This window comes from Oncorhynchus kisutch, linkage group LG14 (genome assembly GCF_002021735.2).
Source record: "Oncorhynchus kisutch isolate 150728-3 linkage group LG14, Okis_V2, whole genome shotgun sequence".
Classification (NCBI taxonomy): domain Eukaryota; kingdom Metazoa; phylum Chordata; class Actinopteri; order Salmoniformes; family Salmonidae; genus Oncorhynchus; species Oncorhynchus kisutch.
This window is the reverse complement of record NC_034187.2, coordinates 39,784,278-39,800,297: the sequence shown is the minus strand read 5'-3', so window position 1 is coordinate 39,800,297 and position 16,020 is coordinate 39,784,278. Positions and strand designations below refer to the sequence as shown.

Genomic DNA, 16,020 nt, shown 5'->3' with positions numbered 1-16,020 from the left:
TGCTGCTGACTTACAACTTGTTTGTGGTACTGTATATAGTTTAATTCATGCAAAACAACCCCCCACTCTCTCTGGCCATGTGTGTGGGCTCCTTTGTGTATCTCTCCTGGGGTACATGCAAGAAATTACATACATTTCAGAGGTTAATTAAGGTACTAAGGTTTCTCTTTGAGAGCCTCAGGTGTGCAACAAGGCAGCACTGTTGGCCTTGACACACCGACATAGAAATGTCAGATCTCTGGCTCAATGGCATGTGTCAGCAAACTAGATCAAATTGAAAGCTCGCGGGAGGAGTGATCATGTTGATCCAATAAGTCCTTCTATAAAAATGTCAACATTAACAGGGGCAGATCTGTGGTTCTGGGTACAGTGCTTTCAGAAAGTATTCATACCCCTGGACTTACTCCACATTTTGTTGTGTTAGAGTCAATAGGTCATTTTTCTGTCAGAAGTTCAAGCCTTCCTTGCTGCAGTGTTGCAAAAGTTAAATAACGCTACATCTAGAGAGGAGTTCTCCTTAACAACCTTCCTTTGTGTGTGTTCTGTCAGGCTCTAGAATGGTTTGCTACGAAAATACACAACACATTTATAAATGCCATACGAATAATTGTCTATGGATCTACTGCAGCTACCAAGCCCCTGCTAAAGCAAACAAACCAGAGATATCGCTATAATCTTGTTGAGAGATACCTCACCTTGGAGGTAATACTGTCGCAGTCGGGGGTTCCGGATGTGGGGGACGTGGTCAAGGGGACGCCCCACGGCACGGTGGCCCTGACCGCTGGCCCTGGCCTCCTTGGTTGGGTCGGTCTGAGGCCCTGTCTCCAAGGGTCCGGAAATTAACCTGGGGGACTGGGTGTCCCCAACAGGGAGTTTGGACCCCAGTCTGGAGGGGAGAAAGAACAAAGGGATGCTGGTGGTAGGGAAAACTACTGGGATGTTTATTAGTTCACCATTTATTATGGTCATTAAAGCCTTCTGACCCCCATCTACAGTATATGAGCACAAAAGGGTCAAAATTGTTGATTACCCATCCGAGGCAATCAGCTATTGTCACGCACTGGTCTTAGTATTTTGTGTTTTCTTTATTATTTTGGTCAGGCCAGGGTGTGACATGGGTTATTTATGTGGTGTGTTTTGTCTAGTTTTTTTTTGTAGGTTATGGGATTGTGGTGTAGTATAGTTGTCTAGAAAAGTCTATGGTTGCCTGGAGTGGTTCTCAATCAGAGGCAGGTGTTTATCATTGTCTCTGATTGGGAACCATATTTAGGCAACCATATTCTTTGAGTGTTTCGTGGGTGATTGTTTGCACCAGATAGGGCTGTGTCGGTTTTTTCACGTTTATTGTTTTTGTATATTGTTCGTATATTGTTCGTATTTTCATCTTTATTAAAGATGTTTACAAATAACCACGCTGCATTTTGGTCCTCCTCTCTTTCGACAGAAGAAAACCGTAACAGCTATGATCCTTTATAATTTTGTCTTGACATTTAAAAAAAGACTGCTCTATTGGCAATCACATTTGTGATTCATAGGATAGTGGGTGTTAGGGATATGGGTTGTTACTGTTTCTGGCAAGCACCTGCACTCCTCTTGCCCACGTAATGCCCATGACTGTTTGTGTTCCTTTATTCAAACAATAAGTAAATTCAAAAGAGTGACTATCAAAGAAGTTGTTGAAGTTCTACTTTGAGCTGCTGTGCTCCATTCATCGCAACATGTAGGGCAGAGCAACCCAAAAAAGGATAGGATGCATTCTGGGATTAACTAAACGCGTCACAATTCTAAGCAGTGCTTTTCCTCATTTTTTGCCAATAATCAGTTAATCACAGGCCTGACCTGGTCTTGACGTTGCCAAAGTAGCTGGGCTTGTTTTTGTCCCTCTGTTGTATTTTGTGTTCCATGGCTCCAAGGGTTTGCAAGAAGGCCTTCTTAGGGGCCTAGCTGACAATTCTGGGATATTGACAACAGCGATGGTCTGGTGAGTTGAGGGGCTCAGCTGGCATCCGTCCTCCTATGTTGGGTCCCCATGGTTATTAGGCACCCGTAATCATACCTACAGGAGAGTGTAAGTTAGTGCACATATAAAAAAAGAGAGAGTGAGACAGTGCATATACTCCAAGTAATGTAGTCAGGTCTTTCAGGAGAATCAATGATGCAATCTGAGCATTTTAGCAGGCATATAACCTTGTGCTGGAAAAATTGTCAGAAAAAAGGTTAAATAAGAAATAAAAAGAGTAGATTTGGCTATTTCAGCCACACCATTGCTGACAGGTATATAAATATCAAGCACACAGCCAGGCAATCTCCAAAGACAAACATTGGCAGTAGAATGGCCTTACTGAAGAGTTCGGGGACTTTCAACATGGCTACAGAGTTCCAAACTGCCTCTGGAAGCAATGTCAGCACAAAAAGTTCCTTAGTTCCAGTGAAGGGAAATATTTTTGCTACAGCATACAATGACATTCTAAACGATTCTGTGTTTCCAACTTTGTTGCAACAGTTTGGGGAAGGCCCTTTCCTGTTTCAGCATGACAATGCGCCCATCCACAAAGCGAGGTCCATGGTTTGTAGAGATCGGTGTGGAAGAACTTGACTGGCCTGCACAGAGCCCTAACCTCAACCCCATCGAACAGCTTTGGGATTAATTGGAACGCTGACTGTGAGCCAGGCCTAATCGTCCAACATCAGTGCCCAGCCTCACTAATGCTCTTGTGGCTGAATGGGAGCAGCAATGTTCCAACATCTAGTGGAAAGCCTTCCCAGAAGAATGGAGGCTGTTATAGCAGAAAGGGGGGGGGGGGGGGGGGCAACTCCATATTAATGCCCGTAATTGTGTAATGAAATGTTCGATGAGCCCTTGTCCACATACTTTTGGTCATGTAGTGTATATTGCATGGCATTTTGGTGCATTCAATGTAATCTATTTTCCTTTTTCTTCTAGCACATTGTCAGAAGAGATCGTTTTCTCCACTTAGCTCAAGTTCATAATGAATAAGGGGTTATACGTGCAATACTGTATGAAGCATGCCGACAAATCATTATGCCGTGGAGAAGATTGCAATTACTGTAGTCTTCCTACACATGAATGATCCCACTTCCATATCGAAAATCCTGAGATGCAGGCAATAAAACGTAGTGGTGGGGTACCCTGAATTCAGCAACATATTACAAGCATTTGGGGACTGACCTGTCACAAAGACTGCCCGGAATGTTGATGGAGAGCGGGTGATTTCGGCAGACTTCATATTGCGGTGTTACTGTAGACTGTGATAGCACTGCAGAGTAGAGCTCAATACTGCAGCGCCAACAGCAACACGTTGAGCATCTATGCTCCGCCTATTTCCCTCATCCTCCATCCTTTTTAAAGGGCCCGTGGTTGAGCAGAATCATTGCAAGGCTGGAATAACGGTTAACTCACTGTAATAATCAATCCAACCCCACATGTTGTTAAATTCCCCATACAAACGCCTTAAAATAGCATAGATTACTAAGGTAACTTTTCAAAATGACTTTGGTTTGTTGCACTAATTAATTGCAGATAGAAAAAGCCTATACATAACTTTCGCAGAAAATAACATGGCCTTTATTAGAATAGAAAACTGGAGTGGCTTATACCTTTGGGAAATATATATAGTTTATAAATACATTCCGCAAAAGGCCTAGCACATGCCTTCTGCCACTCGAAGCGCTTTCATTGGATCGCTTCGCTCGTTGATGCTCAAATTCTGGAGAAAAACACGGTTTTGACTAGAGTGGGTACAGTTAAAACCAAACGTAACTTTTTCGTAGCAGGTTAAAGGCGCTCCATGGTCAATCTGCCATCAGCATTGGCCGTGCAGCTGATACGGCCTCTGCAGAAGTCAGGGCATTCATACTTCTTCCGTTTCGCCGAGCAGAGTAGTTGTAAAATAAATTGTCAATGAAGTTAGTTTGTTTTACAGGACCTCCCATATAGCTCTGCGAAGCAGAAATATGAATGCACTCCCTGACTTCTGCAGAGACAATATCATGTAAATGCTGCAAGGCCAATGCAGACCTCAGATTGAACATGCAGCGCATTTAAGAGACAATTTATGCTTGATCCGAAATGTGGTCGGCGGTGCCATATGGATCCTACAGAGGCATGTAACGTTACAGTAGAGGCGAAAATGAACTCAGTACCGCATCGCCATTAGCCTCTCAAATGTTGTAACAATATGGACGGCTCCATATAGCTACGCATTAACATGATTGACGACGGTAGGTGAAGGCGGGAGGTCCTGTATAAACACAAACGCACTTCCTTGACAACTCTGCAAGAAGTATGAATGCCCTGACTCCTGCGGAGGCTGTATCACCGTAAATGCTGCACGGCCAATGCAGACATCTGATTGCCCATGGAGCTCCTTTAAGGGTGAATTTAGGCAGCAGGTTAGGAAAGGGTTAGCTAAAATACTCTAACCTGCTAGGAAAAGCAACGCCATTCTTTATTTTGTGTTAAGATAACCGACATTAGCTACAATACATGGTATCATTCGATGTCTAAACTGAGAGGTCAATAAAGCCAGGAAGACCGGTTGAAGGGCGAGTTAACGTAAACTGGCAAGCGTCGTCAGCTAACAGTAGAGCGCAACTAACGTTAAACACAACTAGCTAGCTAGCCGTGCTTTAGCGTTCTCAAACTCTAGGCGGCATTCTGCATTCTCCATACAGTTCACAGCCATAGCTTCGCCCACGACTGCCTCATGTGAACTCGAATCCCCTACGCTGTGGTTAACGTTTAGAAACGTCAGTAATCATCGCTTTCGAAACATATGGCCGTTATCTTTCATCAACGATAAATAATCCTTCAAATAAAAAATACTTAATGTTGCAGTTTTAATCCATCGCGCTATGGGTGTCTCCATCCAGCGAAGCTAACCAAGGTACAGTTTGTTTTATAGGCACATTCAGACATTTTACAGACATTCGCCAAAAGCTATTTAAATGTGTAAAAAAATCAATAACTAATTCATTGTCATAGAAACATAAAAATAGATTTGGTTTGTTCTATAAATGTCTAGCATACTTTTACAACCTTTGTTTTGAATACAAAATCCAGTTTTAATTTGATGGAAATAGATAGCATTTTAAAGATTTTATTTAAAGCTGTACAAATCAATAACTAATTCACAGTTTTTCACAATCAAACTAGATATGATTTATTCTATAAATGTGTAGTATACTTTTACAACCTTTACTTTGAGTAGAAATTCCAGTTGATTTGATAGAAATACACATTTGATAGACTGCATGCCCTCTATCAAATCAAAACTGGAATTTTTCCTCAAAACAAAAGTCTGGAAAAGTTAGAATTAGAAGGATCTCAATTTAAAAGCCAGTCAATGTGACCATACGATCACCTTCCTTTTTAGGGAACATTGCATTGGGCTAGCTACCAACTAGTAACCTAACCATAGCTGCAGGAAGTAGGGGTGCTGCAGCAACCCTATAAAATAAAAGTGCACAAAACTAGTGCACTGGACCTTTACTAGTACTATATTAGCGGACCGATAAGTCTGTAGGGCTGGGCGATATATATCTTGTGACGATAGAAAAACATCTATTGTTTCATATTACGTGCTATCGTTTATTTCGTTGTCTCGCAAATCACACTCCTTTGGGCAATATGTTTTGTAAATTGGATGACGGTTTGCGTGTGGAAGGAATTTTGCAACACAAACAAACATGGAGCGTGAACTTGACAGAGCATGGAGACACAGAGCTCGTACCTAAAAAAGGGTCTTCTTCGGTCGCATGGACATGGTTTGGGTATGAAAAGTCTGACATGGACCAGAAAACCGTCCTCTGCTAAATATGCCGTGGGCCGGACCCAACAACAGGCTCAAACAGCACTAACTTTTTTAGTTAGTTTCGCCTACGCAAGAATCATGTGAAACAGTACGGAGGGAGTCTACGGATGAGACCCAAAAAAGTAAAGTTGAGTGCTCAAATCAAACCCCCGACTCAGACGTTGCAAGAGGCTTTTGCCCACGGCACGCCATATAGCAAAGGATCACAAAGATGGAAGGAGATGACAGCTGCCGTTACAACTTACAGTTGAAGTCAGAAGTTTATATACACTTAGGTTGGAGTCATTAAAACTCGTTTTTTCAACCACTCCACACATTTCATGTTAACTAACTATAGTTTTGGCAAGTCGGTTAGGGCATCTACTTTGTGCATGACAAGTAATTTTTCCAACAATTGTTTACAGACAGATCACAGTGATACACAGTGATACATATCACTGTATCACAATTCCAGTGGGTCAGAAGTTTACATACACTAAGTTGACTGTGCCTTTAAACAGCTTGGAAAATTCCAGAAAATGTCATGGCTTTAGAAGCTTCTGATAGGCCAATTGACATAATTTGAGTCAATTGGAGGTGTACCTGTGAATGTATTTCAAGGCCTACCTTCAAACCCAGTGCCTCTTTGCTTGACATCATGGGAAAATCAGAAGAAATCAGCCAAGACCTCAGAAAAACAATGTAGACCTCCACAAGTCTGGTCAATCCTTGGGAGCAATTTCCAAACGCCTGAAGGTACCACGTTCATCTGTACAAACAATAGTATGCAAGTATAAACACCATGGGACCACGCAGCCATCATACCGCTCAGGAAGGATACGCGTTCTGTCTCCTAGAGATGAGCGTACTTTGGTGTGAAATGTGCAAATCAATCCCAGAACAATAGCAAAGGACATTGTGAAGATGCTGGAGGAAACAGGTACAAAAGTATCTATATCCACAGTAAAACGAGTCCTATATCGACATAACCTGAAAGGCCGCTCAGCAAGGAAGAAGCTACTGCTTCAAAACGGCCATAAAAAAGCCAAACTACGGTTTGCAACTGCACATGGGGACCAAGATCGTACTTTTTGGAGAAATGTCCTCTGGTCTGATGAAACAAAAATATAACTGTTTGACCATAGTTATGTTTGGAGGAAAAGGGGGTGGCTTGCAAGCCAAAGCACAGAGGTGGCAGCATCATGTTGTGGGGGTTCTTTGCTGCAGGAGGGCCTGGTGCACTTCACATAATAGATGGCATCACGAGGCAGGAAAATTATTTGGCTATATTGAAGCAACATCTCAAGACATCAGTCAGGAAGTTAAAGCTTGGTCGCCAAATGGGTCTTCCAAATGGACAATGATCCCAAGCATACTTCCAAAGTTGTGGTAAAATGGCTTAAGGACAACAAAGTCAAGGTATTGGAGTGGCCATCACAAAGCCCTGACCTCAATCCTTTGTGATGCCGAACTGAACTGAAAAAGTGTGTGCGAGCAAGGAGGCCTACAAACCTGACTTAGTTACACCAGCTCTGTCAGGAGGAACGGGACAAAATTCACCCAACTTATTGTGGGAAGCTTGTGGAAGGCTACCCGAAACGTTTGACCCAAGTTAAACAATTTAAAGGCAATGCTCCCAAATACTAATTTAGTGTACATAAACTTTTGACCCACGGGGAATGTGGTGAAAGAAATAAAAGTTGAAATAAATAATTCTCTCTACTATTATTTCACATTCTTAAAATAAAGTGGTGATCCTAACTTACCTAAGACAGGGACTTTTTACTAGGATTAAATGTCAGGAAATGTGAAAAACTGAGTTTAAATGTATTTAGCTAAGGTGTATGTAAACTTCCAACTACAACTGTACATCTGCAAAGACATGGCTCCAATTTACAGGGTCGAGAAACGACCCAAGGTGCCAAATGCAAATTGATATGTTGCATGTATTAATGCCAAAATAACATGCAAGCCCCCAAAATATAATGCTCAAATTTTTTTGCACATTTGTCACACTTAAATGTTTCAAATTTTAATATTACACAAAGATAACCCAAGTAAACACAAAATGCAGTTTTTTGGTGATCATTTTATTTAATAAGGGGGAAAAAAAGCTATCCAAACCTTCATGGCCCTATGTGACTAAGTAATTTCCCCTTGTTAAATCATGAATTTACTGTTGTTAATCACATTTTTTGGAAAGCTGAGTTCAATTTCACTAGCCACACCCAGGCCTGATTACTGCCAGACCTGTTGAATCAAGAAATCACTTAAATAGAACCTGTCGGACAAAGTGAAGTAGGCCAAAAGATCTCAAAAGCAAGACATCATGCCGCGATCCAAAGAAATTCAGGAACAGATGAGAAACAAAGTAATTGACATTATCAGTCTGGAATTTACAAAGCCAGTTCTAAAGCTTTGGGACTCCAGCGAACCACGGTGAGAGCCATTATCCACAAATGGAGAAAATTTGGAACAGTGGTGTACCTTCCCAGGAGTGGCCGGCCTAACAAAATTACCCCAAGTGTGCAGCGACGACTCATCCAAGAGGTCACAAAAGAACCCACAACAACATCCAAAGAACTGCAGGCCTCACTTGCCTCAGTTAAGGTCAGTGTTCATGACTCAACCATAAGACTGGGCAAAAATGGCATCCATGGCAGAGTTCCAAGGCGAAAACCAGTGCTGACCAAAAATAACAAAGGCTCGTCTCACTTTTGGCAAAAAAACATCTTGATGATCCCCAAGACTTTTTGGAAAGTATTCTGTGGACTGACGAGACAAAAGTTGAACTTTTTGGAAGGTGTGCGTCCCGTTACATCTGGCGTAAAAGTAACACAGCATTTCAGAAAAAGAACATACCAACAGTCAAATATGGTGGTGGTAGTGTGATGGTCTGGGGCTGCTTTGTTGCTTCAGGACCTGGACGACTTGCTGTGATTGATGGAACCATGAATTCTGCTCTCTACCAAAGAATCCTGAATGAGAATGTCCGGCCATCAGTTCGTGACCTCAAGCTGAAGTGCACTTGGATTCTGCAGCAAGACAATGATCCAAAACACACCAGCAAGTCCACCTCCTGAATGGCTAAAAAATAATAATATTAAGGTTTTGGAGTGGCCAAGTCAAAGTCCGGACTTGAATCCGATTGAGATGTGGCCTTAAAAAGGCGGTTCATGCTCAAATCCTCCAATGTGGCTGAATTAAAACAATTCTGCAAAGAAGAGTGGGCCAAATTCCTCCACAAGGATGTGAAAGACTCATTACCAGTTATCGCAAACGCTTGATTGCAGTTGTTGCTGCTGAGGGTGGCACAACCAGTTATTAGGTTTAGGGGGCAATTACTTTTTCACATAGGGCCATGAAGGTTCGGATAGCTCTTTCCCCTTAATAAATAAAATCATCACTTAAAAACCCAAGTAAACACAAAATGCAGTCATCTTTGTGTAATAAAATGTGTTTGAAACGTTTAAGTGTGACAAATGTGCAAAAAAATAAGAAATCAGGAAGGGGCAAATACTGTTTCACAGCACTGTATATATTTTAGGCCTATATTTATTTTGTTTGAAACTATAGTTGGTGTTTTCTATTTACCTTTTTAGATTTTATACATAATTTTTTTACATGCTTAATTGAACATTTGCACAAAGGTTCGAAATAGAAGGATAAATAATCTAATGAGTAAGTACCTCTTTGTTGAGTGTAATTCGAAATGTAATAATAGGCCTTTACATGAGGTCATTTTATATAAACTATTAATTAATTGAATTTACAGAAAATGTGCTATATAGTGATATGTATCGTTATCGGGATATGATATTTTGGCCATATCGCCCAGCCCTAGCAGTCTGTAGCACAGGCCCCCAAAAATGTACAGTGCCGTAATACATATTTTTATTGCATAAATCGTGCATACATTAGATTGCAATGTTGGTGCAGTAAAATTATCCAAATGTAGCCTATGACACAATGTAAATGGAGAAGGCTAAAACTTGGTCATCGGCAGATGAAAATAGCGTCACGAAGTCTTCGGGTGAAAGGAGTTGTCCATGGTGCTGTCATTAAAGGTATGTTACTTACCCTGTTCGTAATGAGTACGTGACAGTTGCATTTTGGCTTCTGCGCAGATGGATGAAGCCAGCGCGGCTTACAGACACCACCCGCTACAGACCTACCACAGATCTTACTTGCAGTGCTTCTTTTTTTTTTAGGTAAGGGAGCGGGAAAAAATGTAAATGGTGTCACAATTTCCCCAGTCTACTTACTGATGTATCCTACAGGGTTCTCCAACCCTGTTCCTGGAGCGCTACCATCCCGTAGGGTTTCATTACAAACCCAGTTGTAAACTCACTCGATTCATCTTGTAAACCAGCTAATTATTAGAATCCGGTGTGCTACATTAGGGTTGGGATGAAAACCTACAGGTTGGTAGCGCTCCAGCAACAGGGTTGAAGAGCCCTGTTATAAAATATGCATAAAATGCATCCTCCAATTGCAACGTTTGCCTATGCGCACACATAGGCCTATTGTCTCAAGACATTTTATATTTTTAATACCCTCAAACACCAAGTTAGGAATACCTCTTTTCAAAATAGGCCGTCATCACTGTCAATCGTGAATGATAATTCTTCATGTTTTACCGGTGAAACTGCATCTGCATGCCAATCATTTGATTGATCTCAACCGGTTTCATGGAAATAGCCTATGCATTTCGATCTTCTTGAATTACTGTTTTGTGAGCGTGTTAGAGCAGATGATAAACTATTCGCCTTTCTTGTATCAAATCAATTGACCAAGTAGTGAACATAAATAATTACTACGTAGAATTGCAGGACATTTGTTTTAAAACAGCCATAAACATCAAGCGTTTGGTGTGGTAGTTTCATGCACTTCAATAAACCATAACCTAAATGCAGTATTACCTCCAACTAGGCCCAATTCACATTTCCCATTTCCCACTCCGACATAGCCTACCAAGCTAGAGCGGGCCATGAGTCTCAACCAATAGCCAATATAGGCTAAATATCCCAAGCAGGCCTACAGCAACTTCCAGAGAGGGTCAGGCTCTTGGGCTTTGCGGTGGCCACACTGGTTTAGGTGTCCGTCCTCGGCAGAACGTTGTTGCTGTAACCAAGTGGTCACATATCGTTCTGGGTTCAACTGTGCAAGAGCAGGTCGGTGGAGTTTTATGAATATCAAGGTAGACATTCTGACGTTCTGAAGTTGTCAAGCCTCCAACAGGCCTCTACAGTTATTCATAATTTGCCGGAGAGAAGACAGGGAAGAAACCACCATTATTTGGTTGTCATTCTATTGTTTTTCATGGATTTTGTGTGTTAATTAAATATCATGTATTTATGATTGATAAAAAAAAAGGTTCTGTGTATTCTCACATAGAAAGCACTACACGCCTACTGACTTGTGAAGCGAAGACAGCTTCACTGCGCTATTACATCAATAAAACATGCTTTTTTTTTGGGGGGGGGGGGTGTTTTTGTCACAGAAGTAGTGCACTGGGCCTTTAATAATCCTGTATTAGCGTTCATATATAGCCTTCTGTAGTGCGAAATAATTGCAGTAACCACACCCCCAAACTTCCAGCGGCTATGAAGCAAAAAAAATATTTTATCATTTCCAGTTGTTTGTGTGTTGTCTGGGGTGTAATCTTTAGTGCACGCTGATTCATACAGTTGCAAAACGTTTCGCATTGGACAAATTCAGGTAGATCCCTCCCCGTTTGGTTGCTAGTAAATACCACCACCCATTCTGTTGATAATCTATAGCTCCTCAATGCTCACTGTCAACATGTGTGTTTGTCTCCTTTACAGATGTTGGAAGACCTAACTATCAGTGTCTGAAGACTGCTTATTAAACACACAAGTAGCCAACTGAGCCCAGCACTGATTAGGTGTCCTCTGCACAGTGAATAAGCAAGATCAATCACCATGGAAACCGAAGCAGTAAGTTAGATAGCTAGATACACTACATTACCAAAAGTATGTGGACACCTGCTTGGCAAACATGTCATTCCAAAATCACAGGCATTAATAATGGAAGTGTTCCCCCCTTTGCTGAAATAGCAGCCTTCACTCTTCTGGGAAGGCTTTCCATAGATTTTGGATCATTGCTGTGGGGACTTGCTTCTATTCAGCCACTTGAGCATTAGTGAGGTTGGGCACTGATGTTGCGCGATTAGGCATGGCTCGCAGTTGGTGTTCCATTTCATCCCTTAGTTGTTCGATGGGGATAAGGTCAGGGCTCTATGCAGGCCAGTTAAGTTCTTCCACAACAATCTCGACAAACCATTTCTGTATGGACCTCGCCTTTTGCACGGGGGCATTGCCATGCTGAAACAGGAAAGGGCCTTCCACAAACTGTTGCCGCAAAGTTGGAAGTACATAATTGTCTAGAATGTCATTGTATACTATAGTGTTAGGATTTCCCTTCACTGGAACTAAAGGGCCTAGCCCGAACCATGAAAAACAGCCCCAGACCATTATTCCTCCTCCACCAAACTTTACAGTTGGCACTGTGCATTGGGGCAGGTAGCGTTTTCCTGGCATCCGCCAAACCCAGATTCTTCCATCAGACTGCCAGATGGTGAAGTGTTATTCATCACTCCAGAGAAAGCTTTTCCACTGCTCCAGAGTCCAATGGCGGCGAGCTTTACACCACTCCAGCCGACACTTCACATTGCGTATGGTGATCTTAGGCTTGTGTGCGTGCGGCTGCTCGGCCATGGAAACCCATTTAATGAAGCTCCCGACAAACAGTTCTTGTGCTGACGTTTCTTCCAGAGGCAGTTTGTCACTCGGTAGTGAGTGTTGAAACAGAGGAAAGACTATTTTTACGCATTTCAGCACTCGACGGTCACGTTGTGTGAGCTTGTGTGGCCTACCACTTCGTGGCTGAGCCGTTGTTGCTCTTAGATGTGAGCCGTTGTTGCTCTTCCACTTCACAATAACAGCACTTACAGTTGACATGTGCAGCTCCAGCAGAAATTTGTCACACTGACTTATTGGAAAGGTGGCATTCTATGATGGTGCCATGTTGAGTCACTGAGCTCTTCAGTAAGGCCATTCTACTGCCAATGTTTGTCTATGGAGATTGCATGGCTGTGTGCTCGATTTTATACACCTGTCAGCAACAGGTGTGGCTGAAATAGCCGAATCCACACACTTTTGTATATACACTGTAGCTATTAGCTAGCTATTTCTAAAGATTAAAAGCATGCATTCTGCAGAGTAAGGTTACTAACAACAGTGTATAAAACAACAGCAAAAATTGTCGGCAGCTATCGTTGGGGTCTAAATGATTGGCTTGTAAATGTTTTTTTTAAAACCTTTATTTAACTAGGCAGGTCAGTTAAGAAAAAAATCTTATTTACAATGACGGCCTACCAAAAGGCAAAAGGCCACCTGCGGGGACGGGGGCTGGGGTTAAAAATATAGGACAAAACACACATCACGACAAGAGACACAGCATGGTAGCATAACATGACAACACAGCATGGTAGCATCACATGACAACAACACGGTAGCAGCACAACATGGTAGCAGCACAAAACATGGTACAAACGTTATTGGGCACAGACAACAGCACAAAGGGCAAGAAGGTAGAGACAACAATACGTCATGCGAAGCAGCCACAACAATATTGGTTATGTCAGCATTCGTGGTGGCAAGGGACTCTTCCAAATTTGGAAGATTCCACTGTGTTTGTGTCTGTCAATAAGCTTCCTGTTCTGTTAATGCAAGAGTGTTTTCTTATGGTCCATTGTGTTTTCTCAGAAGCGACTCACAGCCCATGTGTCTTTCCTGGTTATGCAATGGAACTCCTCTGTGCCCTACTTCCGCCGTTACGTCAAGAAGGTGGAGACGCTGAGGAAACCCGCGGTGACGGCTATGAACCACACCAGCTCCCTGCAGGACGAGCTGAGGAGACTCCACTCTCTCCGTTGGCACAGAGTCTGGTCGGGAATTTGCAAAGTAATTGTTTTCATTAAGTTCAATTCCCCAGTGAAAGGGGCTCTTTCTCTGGCAAAGTTAGCTATATTAGGCCTATTCATGGGTTGCACCTCTGTCACGTAGTTGCCATTATTATGAACATTCTACAGACGCCGTGGCCATACTGTTGCCCAAATGTCCTGTGAATCACAGTATTCTGAAAGGGGGCTAATGACTGTTTAGTCTAAAATACACGGTAGTGATCTGGGAATATGATGGCATTGCTAAAATAGGCAACTATTTAGTAGGAATCAGCTTTTCCATTATCATGTCGTCAAATTTGCTTTAGACAGATGACAATGCTGTCATTAGCTAGCAAAGTTTGTCCAAAATAGCTACTAATGTTAACTAACTCAAAACCGGTGGTCTCCCCTCAATCCTAGCTAGCTAGCTAATGTTATACTGCTTCTAAAGTCAATCTGGAGACATCAAATTTTATTTGTCACATGCGCCGAATACAACAGGTTTAGACCTTACCGTGAATTGCTTACTTACAAGCCCATAACCAACAATGCAGTTCAAGAAAGAGTTAAGAAAATGTTTACTAAATAAACTAAAGTTAAAAATACAATACAAATAAAAAGTAACATGATAAAATAACAATAACGAGGCTATATACAGGGGGTACCGGTACCGAGTTATTGTGTAGGGGTACAGGTTAGTTGAGGTAATTTGTACATGTACACTGCCGTTTAAAAGTTTGGGGACACTAAGACATTTCCTTGTTTTTGAAAGAAAAGTAACTTTTTTGTCCATTTAAAATAACATGAGAAATGCATTGTAGACATTGTTAATGTTGTAAATAACTATTGTAGCTGGAAACGGCAGATTTTATTTTAATGGAATATCTACATAGGCGTACAGAGGCCCATTATCAGCAACTATCGATTACAGGCTCAAAATGGCCAGAAACAAAGACTTTCTTCTGAAACTCGTCAGTCTATTCTTGTTCTGAGAAATGAAGGCTGTTCCATGTGAGAAATTGCCAAGAAACTGAAGATCTCGTACAACGCTGTTTTCTACTCCCTTCACAGAACAGCGCAAACTGGATCTAACCAGAATAGAAAGATGAGTGGGAGGCACCGGTGCACAACTGAGCAAGAGGACAAGTACATTAGAATGTCTAGTTTGAGAAACAGACGCCTCACAAGTCCTCCACTGGCAGCTTCATTAAATAATGCCCGCAAAACACCAGTCTCAACATCCATAGTGAAGAGGTGACTCAGGGATGCTAGCCTTCTAGTGTCACACCCTGACCATAGTTTGCTTTGTATGTTTCTATGTTTTGGTTGGTCAGGGTGTGATCTGAGTGGGCATTCTATGTTGGATGTCTTGTTTGTCTATTTCTATGTCTGGCCTGATATGGTTCTCAATCAGAGGCAGGTGTTAGTCATTGTCTCTGATTGGGAACCATATTTAGGTAGCACTGCCTATTTTAAGCCCAAAAAAAAAAAAGCTCTTTACCTGGATTCACTTTTCAAAGATGTGTAGAAAAGTACACGTTTTATGCTCTTGTAGGAAGCAATCAGACTACAAATTAACTATAACTGGGCTAATAACTTGCAGGGAAAACTCTAGAAAGTGAAGTTCAATCTCATGCTTCTCTCAGTGGGCTGATATTTCTTCTGCTTGGCAGTCCTGGGGGAGCTGCGCGGCAGTCTCGGTGCTACTGCGTGCCCGCGAGCAGCTTAGAGGGAACATTGCATGTGACAACAGTGCAAGAGACGAGTTGATTGCCAATCTGTGTCCCTTTTTTAAGGCTCCGTCTGTCACAATTCTGAGGTTTATTAATGGGAAAATTATGTTATCTAAATTAACTCTGACAAGTTCAATAACTTGCCTGTCACTGCTCTGCTCTGTTTTCACCACTCAAGCTCAACCCCCTTGACACCTGACCCCCTCTCCCCCGACGACACCAGCATGAGCTTTTCAATGGCAGACTTCAAGATGGCGCCCTACCAGCCCGCTGCCTCTGCCTCCTTCGTCATCAGCGACGTGATGAGGAGGACGTGGTGTCCATTGTATCGGAGCTGATGCCAGACCCCCTGCCACTTGCGAACATGTCGGCCTTCATGACGACCTTTGACCTGGACCGTTGTTACGGATACAAGTATCCTGTGTGTGTGTTTCTTTTCTCTCCTTCTCCCCTCACAGGTGAAAATCATCACTCCCCAATCAGTCAACAATCAATCATCAATCAG

At 42.2% G+C, this 16,020-nt stretch overlaps 2 protein-coding genes across 5 annotated transcripts in view; one reads left to right on the top strand and one right to left on the bottom strand.

Annotated features, from left to right (window-relative positions):
• The window catches only part of LOC109903859 (nuclear receptor coactivator 7), a 57,505-nt gene that overhangs the window by 13,708 nt on the left and 27,777 nt on the right, over positions 1-16,020 (bottom strand). The window contains exons 1-3 of one of the 3 annotated variants that reach the window (XM_020500856.2): positions 10,079-10,164; positions 1,840-2,056; positions 696-886 (exon numbers count right to left, since the gene is read on the bottom strand). In XM_020500856.2, the coding sequence (XP_020356445.1) occupies positions 696-886; positions 1,840-1,904 (256 nt within the window). In that variant the 5' untranslated portion in view covers positions 1,905-2,056; positions 10,079-10,164. Of the gene's footprint in view, positions 1-695; positions 887-1,839; positions 2,057-3,190; positions 4,141-10,078; positions 10,165-16,020 lie in introns of those variants that run through there. The other 2 variants (XM_020500855.2, XM_020500857.2) reach the window with 2 other exon arrangements.
• LOC109903862 (mitochondrial fission regulator 1-like) lies at positions 4,294-16,019 on the top strand. Of its 2 annotated transcripts, none has more exons than XM_020500861.2 (4): positions 4,294-4,396; positions 11,642-11,773; positions 13,604-13,801; positions 15,694-16,019. In XM_020500861.2, the coding sequence occupies exons 2-4, from the start codon at positions 11,759-11,761 to the stop codon at positions 15,712-15,714; spliced, it is 234 nt and encodes a 77-aa protein (XP_020356450.1). In that variant the 5' UTR covers positions 4,294-4,396; positions 11,642-11,758; the 3' UTR covers positions 15,715-16,019. The 2 variants fall into 2 exon arrangements, with proteins under 2 accessions (XP_020356450.1, XP_020356449.1); XM_020500860.2 differs by lacking the exon at positions 4,294-4,396 and adding an exon at positions 4,485-4,907.

Excerpts from the sequence above, each read along its gene's own strand:
- LOC109903862 (XM_020500861.2), top strand. Across the intron at positions 13,802-15,693 it reads TCTGGTCGGGAATTTGCAAA|CTCAACCCCCTTGACACCTG; the intron begins GTAATTGTTTTC and ends TCACCACTCAAG.